Source organism: Clavelina lepadiformis, chromosome 2 (assembly GCF_947623445.1).
Source record: "Clavelina lepadiformis chromosome 2, kaClaLepa1.1, whole genome shotgun sequence".
In the NCBI taxonomy this organism is placed as follows: domain Eukaryota; kingdom Metazoa; phylum Chordata; class Ascidiacea; order Aplousobranchia; family Clavelinidae; genus Clavelina; species Clavelina lepadiformis.
Genome location: NC_135241.1, coordinates 20,628,115 through 20,652,146, shown reverse-complemented (window position 1 = coordinate 20,652,146; position 24,032 = coordinate 20,628,115). Strand labels below are relative to the sequence as shown.

Sequence of the window (24,032 nt, the reverse complement as noted above, 5' to 3'; positions counted from 1 at the left end):
GTATTAATTGCATTGCAATACTATTGTTGGGCCAACGCCAGAAATATTATTTGCCAGGTGCACAAACTAGCAGAGGATAAATCTCAACGTTCAGAAAAACATAGCACATTAAATTAATTACTTATCGTGACTAATTATTTCCTAACATCCACATGAAATTGTTTTACTCGATTTAGAAAACAGAAAATTTGAATTTTGTTTCTTCTCATTCAGAGCTCAGAATGCATTGAAGGTTGCAGATGCCCGAAAGGTCAGGTCTATGACGAAACAAACGAATCATGCGTTCAATTTTCGCAGTGCTCATGTTACCACAGGTTAAATCTTTATAATTATAAATGATTTGCGTTGTAGGTGTTGCCAATCGCACACCTTTAATGTTCATCAAACCTTTTTGTACCTAGCACAATAAATCTTCCGACAAGAAATTAATGAGCTGTTTGCTTTACTAGGAACGTTGCTTACTCACCGGGCGTTAAACGGCAATCGGTTTGTGACATGTGTACCTGTCGCAATGGAGCCTGGAAATGTAGCCCGATTGCAAAATGTACTCCAACGACAGTCTGCAGTGAGGTATTGGTTTAACGCTTTTTGGACTTGGTTTCCCAGAAACGTGTAAAACATTGTTTATAATTTGTTTACACTAACATGAACGCAGTAATACGTGGTTAAATTTTTTCAGTTTTGTCAATTACGTTGCAGAAACTGTTTTTTATTCTTGTACCGCTAGGGCATGGTTTGGAGCAACTGCACAGAGTGCCAACGGACTTGTGACAACATGGATATGGCCTGCGAGCAAGATCAATGCCACGAAGGCTGTGGTTGTCCTGTCGGGCTTGTTCTGGATAATGAAAAGTGCATTGCGCAAGAAAGTTGTCCTTGCCACCACAGAGGAAAGAGTTACAGAGAAGGAAAGTGGATAAAGCAAGATTGTAACTCTTGGTAAGTGGAAACCACCACATCTATTGTTTCACTACCTCCTTAATAAAATCTGCTCATGGTAATCGAAAGATTTATCCGCAATTACTTCATCATTTGCTATTACGATGATCAGTTTCTTAGTTTTTGCTCTAATTATGACACTCGTATTGCACAGTCGCTGTACAAACACCAAGTGGAAGTGCACGGAACGCGAATGTCCCGGTGTATGTTCCGCCTATGGAGATCCGCATTACGAAACATTTGACAAGAAGCGATATGAATTTCACGGTGATTGCACTTACGTCTTAGCTGAGGATTTTTGCGGAGACAGTGTCGGGTCTTTCCGAATCACCGTCGAAAACGTTCCTTGCAGTACAGGGGGCATGACTTGCACAAAGGCGGTCAAGGTACTGTGTATGATTTAGTTTTCAAAACGATTTGCTATTAACAGCATAATCGAGTAAAAGTCCATGTTATTGAATTTTGTTTTTGGAGCCTCTTGGTGACACGTTTTGTTTCTTGTATATACTGTTGGTTTACTGTAACATGTTTTAAGAGCCATGTTATAATCTCTTAGGTCGATAAATTGAACATAAATGCAATTTATAAAGTTTCATGTTTGTAGTATAAGTTTGAATGTTTTTAGCTGATTCTGTTTGACAAAGTTATTCATATGATTCGAGGATCTGAGCCAATAGTATCTAATAATCAATTTGCGCGCTATGGCATGCCGAAGGCTGAATACACAATTACCCGAGCTGGTTTGTTTCTTATCGTCAAAACAAAGGTGAGACGGGTGCTTGTTTTCTTTTGTTTGTTTTCGTTTTTTTCATTTTGTTTAACACTTTATTGTTTATGCTGTAATTGTAGATTGGTCTCACCATTTTATGGGATGTTGGAACCCGTGTTTACGTAAAACTGGAGCCCAAATACAAAGGCAAAGTTTGTGGATTGTGCGGTAACTTTGACGGAAATGCTCTTAACGATTTCATCACTAGACAAGGTTATTAGGCTGTAATCTACATCGAACTTTATAAACTCTGCTAAGTATAGTGTAAATACGCGTAACATAACTAGTTTAAATTGCCGTAACTTTTTTAAAAAAGGTGAAACTGAGTCGTCTTCAAACCTGTTTGGCGATAGTTGGAAAGCTTACAGTTCATGTCCAAGTTCAGAAGAAGAACCCATTCATCCTTGTACTGTTAGTCCCCAGAGGACAGACTGGGCCAAGTTTTCCTGTAGGATACTCATGGAAAACCCTTTCTCTGAATGTCACGCACAGGTTGATCCAACAGCCTACTATGATTCATGTATCTGGGATTCTTGTGGATGCGACAGAGGCGGCGATTGCGAGTGTCTTTGCACAGCGATTGCGGCATACGTCAGAGAATGCAACGACAAAGGCGTTCATATTCGTTGGAGGTCAACCGGAACATGTGGTAAGCTCAAAAAAGGTTAAACGCCATGGAATTGTTTTTTCTTCACCGGTAAATGTTGTTTTCCTGGTGTTAGGTCTGCAATGCGAAAGAGGTATGGAGTACCAGGAATGTGGCACCACATGTTCATCCACTTGTTGGAACGAAAGCGATGACGAGGGCTGTACCGATACTTGCGTTGAAGGTTGCCATTGCAAAAACGGAACTGTTCTTTATGAGGGTCAGTGTATCGAAAGGCAACAATGCCCATGCAAAGTTGGCAATATCATCATCTCCCCCGGACAAATTCTGCCATATAACTGCATGAGTTGGTGAGCATTATTTTTTCAAACGACAATGACTGCTATTATTCTACACATAATACTCAAGTGGGAAATAACGGTAATCGTAATGTATATTGCCTGCAAATTAATATGTTGTTGTTCAGTATGTGCGTCGATAATCAACTGAGGTGCAGTGGAACACCATGTGGCGGAGAAGCCACAACCAGTAGGCCTGTAACTGAAGAAACCACAACTCTAACTACCGGCACGGTAACCAACGCAAGAAGGCTACGTTTTAATAAACTTACCATTTACATTTACTACCATTGTGTGAACAAGTGTTTATAAATATTTTTATTTTTCATTAGACAACAGCCATAGTGACGATCACAACAACCTCAGAAGGAAATATTGTCACGACAACCGGTGCTGTACAAACCACCCCATTCAATTTTGTGACTACAGAACCTGCAAGCACTGCCACCACAGAGATTCAGACAACTGTTCCTTGTAAGTATTTCCGTAATTGCTCTAAGTTTAGCTTTTTTCAGTTTCGTCAGATCACTATAATGTCGTTTTTTTACATATTTTTGGCCAAGTTATATACATGACGTGGCTTAACTCGATTGTGTTTTTCATAAAAGATTGCCAAGATGGCATGGTGCCTACCGATTGTGCAAACCATTGTCCTACAAAGTGTCAGTATTTGTCAAGCCAGGAGTCGTGTCCCCAAGAAATAGATCCCTGCGAGCCTGGCTGCAAATGTCCAATCAATAAAGTGATCGATGATAATGGGAGATGCGTGGAACCGATGGACTGCAAATGTAGTGACGATGATGGCAAAATTCACGAAGTAAATTAAACGCGTTTTAAATTTGAGCTTGTTGATGTCAACTTTACTTTTAACAAAATTGTCAAAAAGTATGAGATTTTCGCTTACAGATAATGTTGCTGTAACTAATTATTTAGCCCGGAAGCAGTTGGAAACGCGGTCAATGTGATCGATGCACTTGCTTTAACAACGAAGTAAAGTGTGAACCAATGAAATGTACCATGCTTTCATGCAATGAAAGTGCTGGAATGACATTGGCTACCGTGTCTGGATCATGTTGTCCGGTTTGTGTTCCAACCACGACATTCCCCACAGAAAGTACAACGGCATCATTGACGACTATTCCAAGCGAAGTTACACCAACCCCAGTCAATTGCAGGGATGGTAAGAGTAGTAAACAGTACAAAAACCATGCGAGTGAAGTTTTTAATTGCAAAGTAATGATGAAATTGTACGATATCGAACCCTTGCAATATAAGTTCATTTTGCTCACATGAATATCTTTCGTGTATGCATCAGATGAAATCTATGGACCGTGCACATGTGCGCCAACTTGTTCACAAATGCAAAACAACGTCACATGCCAAGTTCCCGAAACTGACCAGAATGGCAAGTGCTGTTCGTGTGACGAAGGAATGGTTCGAGATGACGATAATGGAAAATGTATTTCCGTTGAGGAATGCCCTTGCGTGACTAAAGACGGTAAATTTGATTGATAAAAATCAAAACACACTCTGGTACTTGTTAGTTATTCAAAACGCATGATGGGATCATTGTTTACGTGACAGTAATATTAATAAGTTCAAGTTGCAGCGTATTTTAACAAATATTTTGTTTGTTTGAACTAAGGACCTGTTATGCCGAATGAAAAAATATTTGTTGGAAGTTGCGGCTATTGCCAGTGCATAGATGGAGAGCTCAGATGCAACAATTATTGCACAATCAACAGCTGCACAGTCGGGCAAGTGTTAGAAAACGACGAAGAAGGCTGCTGTTATTGCAAAAAAGGTGACTGGAGTAAAGTAAACGTTTTAATTTGCGATGATGTAGATAAGTGATATTGACACGTTTCCATTGAAATTCATCCTCACTTAACAAATATCGATTTAAATCAAAAGAATCAAATTTAATGGATAAAGATTTGCACATCTTTTGGCTCCAATTTTATTTGTGCATCTAAAATAAATTGTTTTTAGTGGACACCACTACCTCTATCCCAACAGTCACCACATCGGCTCTCACTAACTTTACAACTGAAGTCGTTGGCACAACCACCGTAAGTACTGCTGGTTGAAACTGAGATCATCGACTATGAACACAGTTTTGAAAATCTCGTTTCATTAATTACCTTATCAGGCTCCTATCTCGTGCGCATGCAAAAAAGGATATTTTGAATGCGATGAATGTACGAAATGTGTTCGCGACGAATATCGTTGTGATGGCGAGAAGCAATGTCAAGATGGTTCCGATGAAAAACGTTGCCCGTGTGTGTATAAAGGGGAAACAAAACTGGTGAGTGGAACAAATTCTACTTGTAAAAATCTGCTTAGAATAACTGACGGGCGAAAGGAGATCATTTTTTGCACATTTAGTTTATTGCTCACCTTTATCGCTTCATTTCCAGGACGGTGAAACCTGGGTTACAAGTGAATGCGAAAGTTGCACTTGCAATAATACTCAGGCAACTTGCATAAAAAATTGCTCCATAGAATGCGCATTGGGATTTTATCTCCAAACTTACGATGACCGCAGGTAACTTCAGTTATATTGAAGTCAATTCAAACACTGTCACCATACCGCGTTCTTTTAAATTAAGCAAATATACGTTTTTGTATGAAGTAACATAAAATATTACGCCATTTATCATATCAAAAATTAAATCTTGGGTTATCCACAACTTTTTTAGATGCTGTGAGTGCTTGCCAGTTTCCGAAACAACATCTGCACTCGTAAGCACAACCGGATCGCTCACAACCACCAGCAAGCCACTGGTAGTGACAGAAACTACCGAAACTATTACAAAAACTACAGAAGTTTCAACAGAAGGTGCATTTTGTTTTGCTGACTAATGCTGTGATCGAAACACGTGTTTTCATACTACTCGAACGCTGATAATTTTGGGTATCAAAACCATTTGAAAACAATTCACTCCATTTTATTGCTACGTTTTAGGCTTATGTGTTACTGCCCTTGGCATGGAATCTGGAGCGATTGAAAATGATCAATTATTTGCGTCATCAAACCTTCCGGGTCGCGAGCCTTGGTTGGCAAGAATTAGATCGGAAGGGACACAATCGGATGCAAAAATGCACTCTTGGGCCCCAAAAGAATCTGATGATGAACCTTTTCTAGTAATTTCGTTTCTTGAGCCAACAGAGATCACAGCTGTGTCGACGCAAGGTGGTGAAGACGGGCATTTTGTTCGGAAATTCATGATTAAGTATGCTGAAGCTGAAGAGTTGAAGACTTTAACAGCACAAAGCAAAGGACCTGACGGTGTAGTAACTGATGAACCTGTCATATTCACAGGTAAGTTCGCAAAGTCGAAATGAGATGATGATCACAAAAGTACTTCCAAAATATAAACAATTTAATATCTTGCAGCAAACGACGACGACCACACTGTTGTTAAAAACCGAATGCCTAGTCCAATTATAACGAGAAATTTCTACATATTGCCAATCAATGATGGCGAAGAGATGAGCCTACGTATCGAATTGCATGGCTGCGGTAAAGGTTTAATAACATCAACTACCGCATCATCTTCTACGAAAGCTCCTCAAACCACGACTCCGTTTGTGAAGGAAACAACTACTACAGTTGTGGTAACAGCAACTGCTCCTATTAAAGTCACAGAAGAACCCGGTAAAAATTGCATTTGAGCCTATTAGGTGGAAAACATATTTTCTAACAACTGGCATATGATATTTACCTTCCAGGGTTTACAACAGAAGTCGTTGAGACTACAACCACTGAGGTAGTGAAATCAACACCACTTTCTACGACAAGTGCTCCAGGCGAAAAAACTACACCTGAAGTGCCAACAACTACAGAGCAATCAACCACCACCAAAGGTTTAGAATGAAAGGCGATTGATTAAATTACATTGCAACAACTTGTCCATTTCTGTCTTAACAGTCCATTTCTGTCTGAGTCGGTAATGAAATAACCATAAGGCATTTTTTTCTTTAGTTATTGCAACAACGACAAAAGAAATGCCGCCAACAACGCCAGACATGTGTGACCATGAAATGGGTTTGGCTGTCGGAGCAGGTAACCCCATTGCATCGCCTGTGCTAACGGCATCGTCGACAAAAGAAGGTAGCTCTACCGAGGACGGTCGAATAAATTACGACGACAATGCAGACCATATGTCTTGGGCACCGTTTCTAGATATTGGAGGGCAGTACTTACAGGTTTGGTTAATATTATCTTTCATCGATATTTGACGATACTTTTTAAGAAGAAATTCTTTAAACACTGACATTAAATTTGTTTATCTAGGTTACTTTTGAAAAGCCTGTTGTAATAACCTCAGTCTTGATACAAGGCGGTGGAGATGATGGTTGGGTAACAAAGTTTAGCATCCGCGGAAGAAAAGATGGCGGTGAATGGCAAGATGTTAACGAAAATGGACTTGCTGTTGGTGGAAGTCCTTTAACGTTTAGTGGAAATGACAACGGCCTCGACATTAAACAGGTTAATTGTTTCAAAACAGTATTCTCATTTGGGTTTTGAGGTTTCAATCTTATTCTGATTCTTTTTATTCAGCTTGTATTGATGTTATCGCTTGAAGTACTTGAAATACGAATAGTTCCGATTGCTTGGCACAACAGCATTCGCATGAAAATTGACTTAAAAGGCTGTTTCCAAGTGATTATGACAACAACTAAGACTGAAACGACCAAAGAAGTGGTAATAACCACTCATGCTCCAGTGGTACGTGTACATAACACCCAATTCTTACACAAAGTTCAAGTAAGTAAGATACTTATTATATGATGGGTGCTGATTAACAGGAAACATCGACAACAATGGGTTATGAAAGCACAACCAAAAAACTGGTCGAGACAACGACAAGTAAAGAAATCCTTCCAACTACTACAGAGGTTGTTGTAAGCACCACTGAATCGACTGGTGTGCAAACAACCACGACATCACCTATCACAACTACCAAAGCACCAAGTAGTGACACTACAACACCTACCACAGTTTCAACTACAAAGCATTTTACAGAAGAAACCACGACGAAACCCATTATGTCAAACCCAACTACCACTGAAGTTCCAAAATCTACGATTAATCCAAGCACTTCCGCCAAATCATTAACAACTGTAGAGACAACAAAACCTTGGGTCACGACAACAACAAGCAAACAAGTTACTACCGAGTATACCACAAAGTGTAAGTAATGAAATACATGAATTTTTATTTTCAAAATTTGTGCTCTAGCAGGTGTTTTCTTTCAGACAAAATTTGGAAGAGTGTATTATCATGAAAAAAGTAAATCTATTTAAAATTCAAAAATTGTTCCAAACCACTGAAATATTCATTAAAACGCAACATAAAAATGTACAGAATTCCTGTTGAAAAATTAATTCACACAAGATTACATATTAACTTACTATAATTACAATAAACTGTTTGCAGCTGTATGCGACGAACTAATGGGAATGAAATCCAGAGAAATTTCTGATGATGCTATAACCGCTAGTTCTTCAAGTCCGGATTCCCAACCAAATAACGCAAGATTAGTTGTAACTGAGGATGAAAGCGAAGTTCTTTATTGGTCTCCTGCATCTACAGATCCCAAACCATATCTTCAAGTTGATTTCGGTAAAACTGTCACCATTACTGGCATCATATCGGAAGGAAAGGCGCCTGTACAATTTACGGTTTCGTACACCACATCACCTGATGAAAACAATGAATTTGAAGCCATCCAGGAATCTACTGTAGATGATACCCCTAGGGTGTTTGATGTCACAGATAAGAATGGCAAGAGAAAAATAAACACAATTGACACTCTTAAAGTGAGATTACTTCGCATAGAACCACAAGATAATGCTGATGCATACTTTTCTATTCGAGTTGAGTTCATTGGTTGTAAAGAAGCTTCAGAAATTACAACTCAACCAGTCATTGTTGAAACAACCACCGAAAAAATCGTAACAACAACTACACCTTTTACTTCAAGCAGCACAATCGCAAAAGAATCAACAACAAAAAGTTCACCAGTTTCATCAACAAAGGAAACCACAACAATTGTTACAAAGAAAACAACTCCTGTCAGCGAGGAAACATCTTTATCCCCCGCCTCACAGACATCTTCTGTTGAAGTTACCACAACCAATGTAATTGAAACTACAACCTCACAAGTATCGGGATCAACTACCGAAGGCGAACATTTGTCAACAACTATCGCACAGCCGACAACTACTCCTGAATCCGGACCAACCACCGAAAGCACTTATGAAACCACAACTACACTCCAGCCGATTACAACAACATCGGTCCAAAAGATGTGTGACGAAAAGATGGGTTTGGCTTGGCAAGAAACCAAACAGATCGCCAACCCAACTTTTACTGCATCGAGCAATGTTCCTGAAGATGATGTTGGAAGACTCAATTCTCCCAAAGCATGGCAACCGACAGACGATGATGCTAACGATGAAGATGGTGCTTGGATCGAAATTGATTTCTCGGAAGAAGTTTTCGTGTTTGGAATCACAACACAAGGAGATGGCAATGGCGGTTATGTAAAGGAGTACAAAGTTGAGTACGTCAATTTTGCAGAAACAGAGAAATGGCAAACGGCAAGAAATGAAAACAATGAACGTATATTTGATGGAAATTCCGATGGCGTGTCCACGAAAACCAATTATTTCAATAAACCAATTCTGGTTTCAAGTATTAAAATAAAACCAGAAGACTGGAGTGGTGTTGTTCCATCATTACGATTGGATCTTCGAGGGTGTTATTCAACAACTGGAATCACGACTACCGTTATATCGAAGACTACCACAGAAACAGTCACAACTACTAAAAAACCAGTAGGTTCCACTCCAATTCCCACCACAACCTCTCCAGGTAGCACAACCGAAACCTTGGTCGAAGTGACAACAACCAAAGAAATTCAGCCAACTACTACCAAAGTGGTGGTTACAAGCGTTAAACCAACAGGAGAAACCACAACTTCTCAGTCATCTACCACCTCGTCAAACACTGAACCAACTCAGACCATGACTGTTGTCCTGCCTTCAGGCTCTAGTACTACAATCCAGGGTGAGTCGACAACTCCAGCTACTGTTACTACCACAACACCCAATGAAATTAGCAGCACATCATCGCCTGGTATTGTGAGTTCTTCACCTGTTATAACAACTACTGCGAAAGTAATTGAGGGAACAACCACACCAGTCATTGTGAAAACAACAACTTCAGTTTCCAGTTCAACAGAAATTATAACACCAAGTAAGTGATGACAGGCTTATAATATAACTTAGTCAATCAAAATATAGTCATATTCTTCCAAATACATATGCTTGTTTGGTGATGAGCTTTAAAGTCAATTTTGGTCCTTCTTTCAATACCAGGCAATACCAACTGATAGCTTTTTGTTTACAGAAACTTCTGTAGGAAGTACATCCAGCCAAGTTGAAGTAGAAACAACTACCGAAAAGCTGGTAAAAACTACTATACCTTTAACTGAGACATCTCCAACTACTAAATTCCCAGGGGAAACAACAACAACCAAAATTGTAGAAGACACTACCACTACAACCGTGAAAACGACACCACTTTCCAGTACTATTCCAAGTGAAGCAACTTCTGAAGTGGTTCCTGTTTCTACAACCAAAGTCACAACTGTAATGGAGGAGGAAACAACAACCCTGAAAACAACTACTGTCTTACCAGAATCAACTTCATCGACTCCAACAGCATGTGAAGAAAAATTTCCTCTCACTCAGTACAAAGGTTCGTAATAAATTAGATAAATAAACAAATAACTAAAGTATTTTATGATGAAAAAATTACTCTTAAAAGGTTTGTATCCAAATGAAATTTCTATGAACGTCAATAACTCGATATGTAAATCAACTTTATTGAGATGCAGTATTTATCAAAACATGTTTCAATTTCAAAAGGAATCCGCACACCGGGATCAACATACACCGCTTCGAGTAATATTGAATCAGCCCGCAACGCTAAGGTGGATGTTAATGTCGTCACAAATGGCCTTGAACACAAATCAAACGATCTATCATCGTGGAGTCCCGAGCCAGGCGATAAGGAAGCTAACTTACAGATCGACTTCGACCAGCCAGTAACTATCATGGACCTTCTCACACAAGGCAGCGTTGGACAGAACAAGTGGACAAAAACTTTCTTTGTTCAATATTCAACTGATCGAGAAAACTATCATTTCGTCAAGGATGACAACTCCGACTTGCCAAAAGTAAAATCATGATATGTTTTATTTTAAAACTCGACTTGTTCTCGCACATTAATCGCATGAAGAAAACCTACAATATTTTAAATTGAAACGAGTAAAGACTCAAAAGTTTTAAATATCATTTTCCAGAGTTTCGAGAGCAATAGTGATGACACTGGCATAGTAATCACCAATTTACCGGTTCCATTGTCGGATGTCCTTACTGTTAAAGTTTTCCCTCGAACTCCGCTTGGTTCTGACGCCGCTCTTAGAGTGGACGTAATTGGTTGTTACGAAGAACAACCTACCGTAACTACAGTGAAGACAGTCACAACCACAACCAGCGGCGAAATCGTAGAGACCACAGAAGAGATTCTGCCAACAACGGTATCACCGACAGAGGTATGCGCACAAAATTATTCTTAAATGCAAAATTATCTATACAACAATTAGCCTAACAAAGCACACTTTTAGACATAAAAATTGTGTTGGTGGTGGCATTTTAAATATTATTGAATTTTTTTTATTAAATATTGCGTTTTACAGACAACTACTACACCGCATATACAAGTTACTACGACAAAGAGTGTTTCACCAACCACCACCAAAGTAGAACAAACTAGCACAGTCTCGAAGCCAACATCGTCGTCTACAAGTCCTTCAACCTCGCCTTCTATAACAACCACAGAGAAAGTTGTGACTGAGAGCACATCCTCCCCACCTCCAGTAACCACCACGGTTGCAACCACAGCAATTGCAGAAGGTTCAACTACTTCTAAACCAGTAGTAGGATTAACAACCACACCAGCTGGTGGGGAGATTACGACAACTGCTACTAGTCCATCTTTTGTATCTACGACTTTTCCGGTTTCAGAGGCAACAAAAGCTACCGTCACAAAAACTACAAGCAAAGTTGTAACCAGCGAAATTGTCACAAGTGGTAAGTTGTAGCAACTTTTCATTTTGTCTCAAGCTTCGTTTTGAAATATTTTGTCTAAAAGAAATGCTTTTGATGGAAATTTTGTTTATTTAAAAAAATTGAGAATGATTGATTTTAAAAACAATAATAATAATTTATCATTTACAAGGTACTTCAGCTCAACCAACTGAAATTGAAACCACGACTGAAACAATTGTGACAACAACTACTCCAATCGCCCCAAATATTACCGAACCCACAGAAGAATCAACAACAAAAAGTTCACCAGTTTCATCAACAAAGGAAACCACAACAATTGTTACAAAGAAAACAACTCCTGTCAGCGAGGAATCAACTTCATCCCCCGCCTCACAGACATCTTCTGTTGAAGTTACCACAACCAATGTAATTGAAACTACAACCTCACAAGTATCGGGATCAACTACCGAAGGAGAACATTTGTCAACAACTATCGCACTGCCGACAACTACTCCTGAATCGGGATCAACAACTGAAAGCATTTATGAAACCACAACTACACTCCAGCCGATTACAACAACATCGGCCCAAAAGATGTGTGACGAAAAGATGGGTTTGGCTTGGCAAGAAGCAAAACAGATCGCCAACCCAACTTTTACTGCATCGAGCAATGTTCCTGAAGATGACGTTGGAAGGCTCAATTCTCCCAAAGCATGGCAACCGACAGACGATGATGCTAACGATGAAGATGGTGCTTGGATCGAAATTGATTTCTCGGAAGAAGTTTTCGTGTTTGGAATCACAACACAAGGAGATGGCAATGGCGATTATGTAAAGGAGTACAAAGTTGAGTACGTCACCTCCTCAAAAACAGAGAAATGGCAAATGGCAAGGAATGAATACAATGAACGTATATTTGATGGAAATTCCGATAGCGTGTCCACGAAAACCAATTATTTCAACAAACCAATTCTGGTTTCAAGTATTAAAATCAAACCCGAAGACTGGAATGGTGATGTCCCATCATTACGATTGGATCTTCGAGGGTGTTATTCAACAACTGGAATCACGACTACCGTTATATCGAAGACTACCACAGAAACAGTTACAACTACTAAAAAACCAGTAGGTTCCACTCCAATTCCCACCACAACCTCTCCAGGTAGCACTACCGAGACCATGGTCGAAGTGACAACAACCAAAGAAATTCAGCCAACTACTACCAAAGTGGTGATTACAAGCGTGAAACCAACAGGAGAAACCACAACTTCTCAGTCATCTATCACCTCGTCAAACACTGAACCAACGCAGACTATGACCGTTGTCCTGCCTTCAGGCTCTAGTACTACAATCCAGGGTGAGTCGACAACTCCAGCTACTGTTACTACCACAACACCCAATGAAATTAGCAGCACATCATCGTCTGGTATTGTGAGTTCTTCACCTGTTATAACAACTACTACGGAAGAAGTTGAGGGAACAACCACACCAGTAATTGTGAAAACAACAACTTCAATTTCTAGTATAGCGGAAATTACAACCTCTGGTATGATAAACCAAATTTCTATTATTACATGTAATAACGGTTGTGTTTTGTCTTGAGTAACTTAAAAACTAAATGCTTAAAAGCTTTTAATTTTTTCCCAGAATCCCCGATTGGCAGTACTGCTTCTAATCCTACGGTAGTAGAAACCACTACAGAAGAAGTAATAAAAACCACCTCCCCTTTGACGGAAACACCTTCGTCTACAATAACTCCTGGTGAAACAACAACATCAAAAACTTTGGAAATCACATCAACTAAGACTGTAAGCACGAAACCACTTTTGACCATTGCCCCAAATGAAACGACATTTGAAGCTACTCCCGTTTCTACAACTGAAGTCACAACTGAAAAAGTAGAGAAAACAACAACACTTAAAACAATCACGGTTGGGCCAGAAACAACCAAAACGACTCCAACGGTTTGTGAAGAAGAAAAATTTATTCTCACTCAGTACAAAGGTAATTGAAATGATCAGAAAACAGTATGCCCAAATGAATTAGTATTGAAAACATTATTTATACGAAACTTTCGTGACTAACGCCAAAATCCGTATATTTTTTTCACATTTTGAATGACATAAGGAATCCGTACACCGAGATCAACATACACTGCTTCGAGTAACGTGGAATCAGCCCGTAACGCTAAGGTGGATGTTGATGTCGTCACAAATGGGCTTGAACACAAATCAAACGATCTATCATCGTGGAGTCCCGAGCCAGGCGATAAGGAAGCTAACTTACAGATCGACTTCGACCAGCCAGTAACTATCATGGACCTTCTCACACAAGGCAGCGTTGGACAGAACAAGTGGACAAAAACTTTCTTTGTTCAATATTCAACTGATCGGGAAAACTATCATTTCGTCAAGGATGACAACTCCGACTTGCCAAAAGTAAAATCATGATATGTTTTATTTTAAAACTTGACCTGTTCTCGCACATTAATCGCAGGAAAAAACCTACAATATATTAAATTGAAACGAGTAAAGACTCAAAAGTTTTAAATATCATTTTCCAGAGTTTCGAGGGCAATAGTGATGACACTGGCATAGTAATCACCAATTTACCGGTTCCATTGTCGGATGTCCTTTCTGTTAAAGTTTTCCCTCGAACTCCGCTTGGTTCTGACGCCGCTCTTAGAGTGGACGTAATTGGTTGTTACGAAGAACAACCTATCGTAACTACAGTGAAGACAGTCACAACCACAACCAGCGGCGAAATCGTAGAGACCACAGAAGAGATTCTGCCAACAACGGAGGCACCGACAGAAGTATGCGCATAATGTTATTCTTAAATGCGAAGTTGTCCATTCAAAAATTAATTAAGGACAATTCCAGAAAAAAAATGTGTTGATGGTGGCATTTTAAATATTATTGAATTTTTATTAAATATTGCGTTTGACAGACAACTACTACACCGCATATACAAGTTACTACGACAAAGAGTGTTTCACCAACCACCACCAAAGTAGAACAAACTACCACAGTCTCGAAACCAACATCGTCGTCTACAAGTCCTTCATCCTCGGCGGCCATAACAACCACAGAGAAAGTTGTGACTGAGAGCACATCCTCCCCACCCCCAGTAACCACCACGGTTGCAACCACAGAAATTGTAGAAGGTTCAACTACTTCTAAACCAGTTGTAGGGTCAACAACCACACCAGCTGGTGGGGAGATTACGAGCACTGCTACTAGTCCATCTTTTGTTTCTACAACTTTACCGGCTTCAGAAGCAACAAAAGCTACCGTTACAAAAACTACAAGCAAAGTTGTAACCAGCGAAATTGTCACAAGTGGTAAGTTGTAGCAACTTTTCATCTTATCTTAAGCTTCGTTTTGAAATATTTTGTCTAAAAGAAATGCTTTTGATGGAAATTTTGTTTATTTAAAAAAAGTGAGAATGGTTGATGTTAAAAACAATGATAATAATTTATCATTTACAAGGTATTTCAGATCAACCAACTGAAATTGTAACCACGACTGAAACAATTGTGACAACAACTACTCCAATCGCCCCAAATATTACGGAACCCACAGAAGAATCAACAACTGAAAGTTCACCAGTTCCATTAACAAAGGAAACCACAACAATTATTACAAAGAAAACAACTCCTGTCAGCGAGGAATCAACTTCATCCCCCGCCTCACAGACATCTTCCTTTGAAGTTACCACAACCAATGTAATTGAAACTACAACCTCACAAGTATCGGGATCAACTACCGAAGGTGAACTTTTGTCAACAACTATCGCACAGCCGACAACTACTCCTGAATCGGGATCAACAACTGAAAGCACTTATGAAACCACAACTACACTCCAGCCGATTACAACAACATCGGCCCAAAAGATGTGTGACGAAAAGATGGGTTTGGCTTGGCAAGAAGCCAAACATATTGCCAACCCAACTTTCACTGCATCGAGCAATGTTCCTGAAGATGAAGTTGGAAGACTCAATTCTCCCAAAGCATGGCAACCGACAGACGATGATGTTAACGATGAAGATGGCGCTTGGATCGAAATTGATTTCTCGGAAGAAGTTTTCGTGTTTGGAATCACAACACAAGGAGATGGCAAGGGCGATTATGTAAAGGAGTACAAAGTTGAGTACGTCACCTTCTCAGAAACAGAGAAATGGCAAATGGCAAGGAATGAATACAATGAACGTATATTTGATGGAAATTCCGATAGCGTGTCCACGAAAACCAATTATTTCAACAAACCAATTCTGGTTTCAAGTATTAAAATCAAACCCGAAGACTGGAATGGTGTTGTTCCATCATTACGATTGGATCTTCGTGGGTGTTATTCAACAACTGGAATCACGACTACCGTTATATCGAAGACTACCACAGAAACAGTTACAACTACTAAGAAACCTGTAGGTTCCACTCCAATTCCCACCACAACCTCTCCAGGTAGCACTACCGAGACCATGGTGGAAGTGACAACAACTAAAGAAACTCAGCCAACTACTACCAAAATGGTGGTTACAAGCGTGAAACCAACCGGAGAAACCACAACGTCTCAGTCATCTACCACTTCGTCAAACACTGAACCAACGCAGACTATGACTGTTGTCCTACCTTCAGGCTCTAGTACTACAATCCAGGGTGAGTCGACAACTCCAGCTACTGTTACTACCACAACACCCAATGAAATTAGCAGCACATCATCGCCTGGTGTTGTGAGTTCTTCACCTGTTGTAACAACTACCACGGAAGTAGTTGAGGGAACAACCACACCAGTAATTGTGAAAACAACAACTTCAGTTTCCGGTTCAACCGAAATTACAACCTCGGGTATGTTCTGTTAATCTCATAAGCGTTCGTCATTAAGTGTTCCATTTTATACAAGATGTCAGCTCATGCAACGTTTTTTTCGTTTGTAGAAACAACTCCGATTGGCAAGACTACGTCCGGTCCAATGTTAGTAGAAACTACCACAGAAGAAGTAATAAAAACCACCTCACCTTTGACGGAAACACCTACGACAACAAAAAGTCCTGGTGAAACAACTACTACTAATAATGTGGAAATTACTACCACAAAGACTGTAAGCACGAAACCACTTTTGACCACTGCCCCAAGTGAAGCGACATTTGAAGCTACTCCCGTTTCTACAACTGAAGTCACAACTGAAAAAGTAGAGAAAACAACAACACTTAAAACAATCACGGTTGCGCCAGAAACAACCAAAACGACTCCAGCGGTTTGTGAAGAAGAAATGCTTCTTACTCAGTACAAAGGTGCATGAATATTTATATGAATAAGAAATTTTTGGTAGCTTTACCGTAATCAACCTTAAAACATCAAAATGTTTATCAATATCCTTTCTCATTTTATAAATGTACGTATTCAATAATCTAATATCCTTGTTGTACTTTTTTAGGTGTTCGACTACCTGGATCAACATACACAGCCTCAAGCAATGCAGAGTTAGCTCGAAATGCAAAGGTCGACACTAATTTCCTCAATAACCTTCAGTCAAAATCAGCCGATCTATCATCGTGGAGTCCAGAACCAGATGACAAGGGGGCATATTTACAGATCAACTTCGCTCAACAGGTCACGGTGATGAAACTTCTGACTCAAGGCAGCGTAGGAGAAAACAAATGGACGAAATCTTTCTTTGTGCAATATTCAACCAATGGCAAAGACTATCTTTTCATCACCGATGATTCTACTGGCGAAGCAAAAGTAAAATCATATCTTACAGTAATAGCAGAAGTTTCTTACAAACTTAAATAATAGATTATGTATTAAAAAAACTCATACATAGCTCTTCGTAATTAAAACTAAATTTCTTTTAACATCTTTCAAGCACTTCGAAGGCAATAGTGATGACACTGGCATAGTAATCACCGACTTACCGGTTCCATTGTCGGATGTCCTTTCTGTTAAAGTTTTCCCACGAACTCCGCTTGGTTCTGACGCCGCTCTTAGAGTGGACGTAATTGGTTGTTACGAAGAACAACCTACCGTAACTACAGTGAAGACAGTCACAACCACAACCAGCGGCGAAATCGTAGAGACAACGGAAAAGATTCTTCCAACAACGGAGGCACCAACCGAGGTGTGTGCACGCTAATTTTTTAAAATGCGGAATGTCTCAAACGTTGGTGTCCTTCTATATCATTATATTCTGTTTTATTCATACGTATTGTTTTTTTGCAGACGTCTACTGCATCACTTATTGAAATTACTACGACTAAGAGTATTTCACCAACCACCACCAAAGTAGAACAAACTACCACAGTCTCAAAGCCAACATCGTCGTCTACAAGTCCTTCATCCTCGGCGGCCATAACAACCACAGAGAAAGTTGTGACTGAGAGCACATCCTCCCCACCTCCAGTAACCACCACGGTTGCAACCACAGCAATTATAGAAGGTTCAACTACTTCTAAACCAGTTGTAGGGTCAACAACCACACCAGCTGGTGAAGAGACAACAACGACCATGAGCACTTTTCCTGTTTCGACAACCGGCGTAGTAACCACCACACCACAACCAGTTGTAACCACCACAACCGTGTATGTCGGGCCTTCAACGACTCCAGGATCGCCGAATGAAACCACAAAGACCATCACCACCACTAAAGAAGTAGAAATAACGACCACTCCAGAAGGTACTGTTTCAAACACTTGGCTTTTTGAAACATGGGGTTACATTTTAGCATATTGATAAGGCACGTGATAAAAGCTTTTCTGCTGCGTACACTCACATTGGTATTTGTCTTTACACGGCAAGCGTCAAACTGTGCAACACTCAAACACGCAACACGTTCTACGCAACAGAACCGTATAATGCTTTTATAATCCATATAAAATTATCCCATTTTGATTTATGAATAAAGTACCTTTGCATTAGCAGGCTAAACTACTTAATTTGTTTGAACACCAACAGTTCGGGCACAGTTACCGTATGCAATTGCTTCTTAATCTGTCTAGACTTAATATGTTAAAGTAGCCATAAACTGTTAATACGCAAGTTGATAAATTTTACTCAACTTGTTACACGTAATGACGTACAGAAAATCTTGCGGGCAATATTGGGTCGATTGTTGGCCAAAACACTTTCAAAAATATATAAATCAATGCTCTTTTCCACACCGAACGGGTAAGACGTGTTTGAGTTCACAAGTGCATCTCACATTTCAAGCAATAATACGATACAACCAACGAAAGTTACTTTTACATGCAATTCCATTTTTGACTGTTGACAATCGCGTTCAGTGTACAGGCAAAGCTGAATTTCTACGAAGATCATTTTTGCGGAGATCATTTTTTCGCAGTTTGTGTTATACAGTAAGCTATGTATAGTAAACTGAAATCATGCAGCAAGTAACAAGCCAGTGTACTTTTCTAGGCTTTTGCGACGAAGCTATGGGTATGGAAAGTTACACTGTACCTGACAGCGCTATCACTGCATCAACGTCCAAACCCGGAAGCTATCCTTACAATGCACGAGTCAACGGCCCAAAGTCATGGTCACCAGAAGATTTGGACGAAAACCCTTATTTAGAAATTAAATTTCCAAATCAAGTAAAGATCACATCGATTTTAACTCAGGGTGGTGGAAATGGTGAAATGGTCCGTGAATTCAACGTTAAGTATGCTTCCAACCTGGAAGATAGTCTTGTTTTCATTACTGAAGAGAGTGAACTTGCGACCGGACAAACCGAAGAAGAAAACATGCCGAAGACCTTTGTAGGCAACGAAAACGATAACGAAATAAAGGAAAACGTCCTGCGTGAACCAGTTGTGGTCCGAGTTATTCGCATTTTGCCTATTCGCGGTGGTTTAGATGCAAAACTTAGCTTACGAGTTGAATTCCATGGCTGTGGAGTAAAAGTCACTACAAGCTCACCATATTTTGTCGAGACGACAACAGAAACAATTCAGACAACTTCAGGGTCAGTTGTGGAAACAACGACAAGGGAAATCAAGATGTCCACTCCGCTAAGTGAAGGAACGACTACCAAAGCGTCGATCATCACAACAACCAACGTGATTGAGACAACGTCGACGTCAGTTACAACTCCACCAGGTCAGCAATGAAACGTTCCTATGTTTATTTGGTTATAGCGTATATTGTGCAGTAAGCAACATGCAAAACAACACATTACTATATTTTGTATTGTGCAGGGTTATGTGATAAGGAGATGGGAGTGAATGTGGCACAAACAAACAAAATCGGAAACCCTCGAGTTAGTGTTTCAAGTAACACTGCGGATGTCGAAAACGCTCGACTCCATCGTGAAGACCAGGATTCAATGGTTCAAGCATGGACCCCGATTGATGAAAGCACCGAAGAATACGTTCAAGTCGACTTCGAAACTACTGTCACCGTCAACACAGTTTTGCTTCGCGGTGGTTTGACGCCGTCAGGTGAACCAGCTTTCGTCTCGTCGTTTACGGTGCAGTATACACTTGACGAGGATGACTCTGAAAGGAAATGGACTGATGTTACCGAGGACTCTGATCTGATAATATTTCAAGCAAACACAGATGCAACGAGCATTGTAACAGTTGATTTGGATAAACCAATCGATATAAAGGTACATAACTGTTGATTGCATGCGAGCAGTTAGCAATAACATGTTGCTAACATTTCGACTCTACATAACTATTCCATTACTTACAGTATAAATTATAATTTTAGGCGATCAGGCTACATCCGAAGGCGTGGTTTAATAAACCAGCTATGCAAATTGAATTTCTTGGCTGTTATTCAACGATTGAAGTGACGACAGTGGAAACTACAACCGAAAAGGAATCAGAAACCACAACTACATCTGCACTTCCTACTCCAACAGAAAGCGTCAAAACGACTACAGAAGGTGGTTCAAAATAACAAATAATGAATGATCAGATATTTCAACGTTTCGAGTGCGGAGTGTCGAGTACATTGATCTTAATCCGATTAATTTTGCAGGTGAACCTATTACAAATGAAGTGGTTGTTACTACAAAACGACTATTCCCAACGACTACGTCATTGAGCTCTAGCACTTCACCAACTGGTGTATCAACAACTGTCCTAAAAATAAAAACCACAACAGGAGCTCCAACTCCAGGAGTAAGTACGACAACAGCAAAAGAAGAGGTAACCACTACACCAGCCGTAATTTCCAGTACCATGCCTGGAAAGGTTGAAACAACGTCTACAGGTAAAGAAATATGAGCAAATACGTATATATCGTTAACCAATTTTTGTAAATAAAACCACATATTATCGCCACATGCGCCAAGTGTATAATGTTACAGGTGCAGCAACATCGCCTAAAACAGTTGTAACTACAACCCGCGTGCAACCAACAACAACATCGGTGACTTCCAGTAGCACTTCCGTAGCAATAACCTCTCCAACAAGTTCACCTTCAAGCGTTGGCTCGACAGCAAATTCCACATCAACATTCACAACTACAGGTCCACGTGGAGGCACGACCTCTACGGCTGGTGAAGTTTCATCAACTCCAGTTGGAACCGTAACAATCACAGTTTTTCCTACCAAAACTACCACTGAAGTAGTGATTGTTTCCACAACAACTCCGAATCCTGTATCAACGGCCAAGACAACAATCATGACAACGACAACAAGGTTATACAGCTCTTTCTTCCAAACTTCTGTTCTTAAGCCTTAATATACTAATGCTTTACTTTCAATAAAGTGTATGCAAGGAACCCATGGAATATGACGACTGCAAACAATGTGATCACCTTTGTCCACACTTACAAGCCTATTGTGAAAGCGATGCAACATGCAAGCCAGGATGCGTGTGTCCAAACAATACTGTCTATGACGGTGAAAAGTGTGTCGCCCTTGGAAATTGTCCTTGTGTTGTTGACGACGAATTTTTTGAGGTAAAATAATTACTGCATATAGGTACAGAAAAATTAAAATGCCAAAAACTTCAAATTTTCTAAACATACTCGTTTGCCATTCTAGCCTGAGGAAGAATGGCGTGACCAAGACGATATGTGTAAACGCTGCTTTTGCGCTGGCGGAGAAGTGCATTGTCACCAGCCGGATTGCGCAGTTCCAACTTGTAGCGAGGCAGAACAAATGATTATGGTAGTTGCTTATTTCAGCATTACGTTTTAACGCTCTGATACTTTTAACAATGGTAGCTAAAACCAACAAAAGTTTGGAAAATTAGATAAAACAAAAAATATTTGCCTTATATTTATTTATAGCCTGATGGTGAATGTTGCCCCAAATGTACACCAGTGGAAACAGCTACGTCGTCTGCAGTAACTGTTACAACCTCACCAGGAATATCAACTTCAACGCCAGAATCACCGAATACAACTGAAGCACCTCCAAGTAATTCCTGTTGCGAAAGCTATTTTAAGATTTAAATTAACAAATATTTAACGCTATTGTTTATACTTTAGAATGCGATCTGGATTGTTATTGTATGTACGGCTGCGACAGGGACGAATCTAGATGTCCACAAATTGATAACTGTCCATACAAATGCGAATGTAACGACGGGACTATAAAGTTAAACGGTCGATGCGCGTTTTTAGTCGAATCGAGACAATGCTTGCCTCAATGGTCAACAATAGCAGTAACTGAGGAGACAACAGGTGAAGGTTTATTTTTATAAACTTCTTAATAATTTCATTTGTTGCTTTAGTCAATAAGTTATGACGCGTATCTACCATTACTTATTGTTATTCAAACATCATAGCTCCAGGAGGTGGTAATGTAACATCTACTCCATCACCGTCGGAAAGCACAACTTTTGAGACGGTTACAATCCCGCCAAACTCTTGTCCTGAAATCTGTAACTGCAATAGGACTTGTGACGGCGTAGGCGACTGTCTGCCGTTGATGGAATGCAGCGTTGACGTAAATATTTCATATAGTCCTTAATAATATTCAAAGTAGCATAACACACTTTGCAACAGTTAATACAACGCAATGACTTGTATCTAGGTGTGCTCTTGTTCCAGTCCATATGTTGACCGTAGTAATGGCAGGTGTGGCGCTTACCCGGCCAACTGTCCATGGGAAAAAACAGAGGCTGTGGTTACAACCACTAAAGCCACCGAAACCACCACCACCCCACCGACCAGTACATCTAGTAAGGCTGCAGCTAGTACAACGACACCACCAGGTACGTCAATGATTAGAGCGCGTAAAAATACAAATAGGCCTACATCATCATGTTGTTCCGCAAGATGTAAATCTAAGAACTTTGTATAATAGCGTGCACTGATGGCAAGATCTTTCATCCCTGTCCGTGTTATCCAACGTGCACTGATGTTGCCAACGGCAAAGTTTGTAATTTGACGAGCTGCGAACCCGGATGTCAATGCCCCAGTGGTACTGTTGAGCATAATGGAAATTGCATTCCTTCAACCGAATGTCCATGTTTTTATGACGAAAAAGTCTACGAGGTTACTGGTTACAGATTTTGCTTACAAACATTTTAGTAAATAATTTTCCTTATAACTGCAGTTTTTTTTTGTGGTGTCATTTTCCTGATATATGCCCTTTTGCTTTGTGGTAAAATTAAACCATAACCATTACGTGTACATTTACAACCAGTTTGGAGAGGTTGTTAAGGGATATACCAACGTATCCTGCAGTGAATGCAAATGCACTGATGCCGGAATTACGTGCAGCAAGAAATGCACCCTTGAACCCTCTTGTAAGTCAAGCGGTGGTTCCGTGATTTACGACACTGAAGGTTGCTGCAGCTGTCGCGTGGTCATCACCACAACTCCTATCACATGTACGTACCGTCTTATCAATTATTTTAGCACAAAGTGTTGTCAGAAATGATATTAAAACACTTGTTACTGTGTAAAACCTGAGATGATTTTTACGTTTATGACTACTTTTCCAGCTACTACAACGGAACCTATTTCCACCACACCTGAAGTTGAAGTAACAAAAACAACACAAAATATTGAAACATCTCCAGCAGTGGAACCAACTACTAAATATGTACCTATTAGTTTTAATAATTTTTTTACAAATCATCAGTATTGAATCTACCAAGCGCTTGTTACACTTTTGAATTTTGTTCACGCATAAATCAAATATTAAATTCTTAAAGTCGATCACTGTCTTTTCCTATTAGGTGACTGAAAGTTCAACCTCTAAAGGTACCACAACCCGCAGTCCAGTTGAAACAACTACACCGATAGGTGTGTTTAACATTTTGATTATATCCTTGTACATAAC

General features: G+C 39.8%; 1 protein-coding gene across 5 annotated transcripts in view; it reads left to right on the top strand.

Annotated features, from left to right (window-relative positions):
* The window catches only part of LOC143445612 (uncharacterized), a 54,998-nt gene that overhangs the window by 8,139 nt on the left and 22,827 nt on the right, over positions 1 to 24,032 (top strand). For 3 of the 5 annotated variants that reach the window (XM_076944838.1, XM_076944840.1, XM_076944837.1), the window contains exons 20-74: positions 214 to 314; positions 450 to 570; positions 728 to 939; positions 1,094 to 1,325; positions 1,565 to 1,705; positions 1,789 to 1,921; positions 2,025 to 2,357; positions 2,431 to 2,665; positions 2,782 to 2,887; positions 2,986 to 3,127; positions 3,262 to 3,470; positions 3,587 to 3,833; positions 3,969 to 4,151; positions 4,299 to 4,457; positions 4,646 to 4,725; positions 4,806 to 4,961; positions 5,074 to 5,201; positions 5,356 to 5,495; positions 5,622 to 5,978; positions 6,054 to 6,314; positions 6,389 to 6,523; positions 6,642 to 6,865; positions 6,954 to 7,148; positions 7,221 to 7,388; positions 7,469 to 7,853; positions 8,100 to 9,923; positions 10,077 to 10,427; positions 10,598 to 10,908; positions 11,035 to 11,286; positions 11,431 to 11,824; positions 11,973 to 13,328; positions 13,430 to 13,786; positions 13,910 to 14,220; positions 14,346 to 14,597; positions 14,732 to 15,125; positions 15,274 to 16,629; positions 16,719 to 17,075; positions 17,219 to 17,526; positions 17,651 to 17,902; positions 18,004 to 18,457; positions 19,198 to 19,878; positions 19,977 to 20,389; positions 20,494 to 20,671; positions 20,767 to 21,000; positions 21,098 to 21,431; positions 21,502 to 21,694; positions 21,780 to 21,905; positions 22,028 to 22,157; positions 22,229 to 22,423; positions 22,528 to 22,688; positions 22,776 to 22,956; positions 23,049 to 23,239; positions 23,391 to 23,577; positions 23,692 to 23,792; positions 23,929 to 23,995. In XM_076944838.1, the coding sequence (XP_076800953.1) occupies positions 214 to 314; positions 450 to 570; positions 728 to 939; positions 1,094 to 1,325; positions 1,565 to 1,705; positions 1,789 to 1,921; positions 2,025 to 2,357; positions 2,431 to 2,665; positions 2,782 to 2,887; positions 2,986 to 3,127; positions 3,262 to 3,470; positions 3,587 to 3,833; positions 3,969 to 4,151; positions 4,299 to 4,457; positions 4,646 to 4,725; positions 4,806 to 4,961; positions 5,074 to 5,201; positions 5,356 to 5,495; positions 5,622 to 5,978; positions 6,054 to 6,314; positions 6,389 to 6,523; positions 6,642 to 6,865; positions 6,954 to 7,148; positions 7,221 to 7,388; positions 7,469 to 7,853; positions 8,100 to 9,923; positions 10,077 to 10,427; positions 10,598 to 10,908; positions 11,035 to 11,286; positions 11,431 to 11,824; positions 11,973 to 13,328; positions 13,430 to 13,786; positions 13,910 to 14,220; positions 14,346 to 14,597; positions 14,732 to 15,125; positions 15,274 to 16,629; positions 16,719 to 17,075; positions 17,219 to 17,526; positions 17,651 to 17,902; positions 18,004 to 18,457; positions 19,198 to 19,878; positions 19,977 to 20,389; positions 20,494 to 20,671; positions 20,767 to 21,000; positions 21,098 to 21,431; positions 21,502 to 21,694; positions 21,780 to 21,905; positions 22,028 to 22,157; positions 22,229 to 22,423; positions 22,528 to 22,688; positions 22,776 to 22,956; positions 23,049 to 23,239; positions 23,391 to 23,577; positions 23,692 to 23,792; positions 23,929 to 23,995 (16,684 nt within the window). The remainder of the gene's footprint in view (positions 1 to 213; positions 315 to 449; positions 571 to 727; positions 940 to 1,093; positions 1,326 to 1,564; positions 1,706 to 1,788; positions 1,922 to 2,024; positions 2,358 to 2,430; positions 2,666 to 2,781; positions 2,888 to 2,985; positions 3,128 to 3,261; positions 3,471 to 3,586; positions 3,834 to 3,968; positions 4,152 to 4,298; positions 4,458 to 4,645; positions 4,726 to 4,805; positions 4,962 to 5,073; positions 5,202 to 5,355; positions 5,496 to 5,621; positions 5,979 to 6,053; positions 6,315 to 6,388; positions 6,524 to 6,641; positions 6,866 to 6,953; positions 7,149 to 7,220; positions 7,389 to 7,468; positions 7,854 to 8,099; positions 9,924 to 10,076; positions 10,428 to 10,597; positions 10,909 to 11,034; positions 11,287 to 11,430; positions 11,825 to 11,972; positions 13,329 to 13,429; positions 13,787 to 13,909; positions 14,221 to 14,345; positions 14,598 to 14,731; positions 15,126 to 15,273; positions 16,630 to 16,718; positions 17,076 to 17,218; positions 17,527 to 17,650; positions 17,903 to 18,003; positions 18,458 to 19,197; positions 19,879 to 19,976; positions 20,390 to 20,493; positions 20,672 to 20,766; positions 21,001 to 21,097; positions 21,432 to 21,501; positions 21,695 to 21,779; positions 21,906 to 22,027; positions 22,158 to 22,228; positions 22,424 to 22,527; positions 22,689 to 22,775; positions 22,957 to 23,048; positions 23,240 to 23,390; positions 23,578 to 23,691; positions 23,793 to 23,928; positions 23,996 to 24,032) is intronic. The other 2 variants (XM_076944839.1, XM_076944841.1) reach the window with 2 other exon arrangements.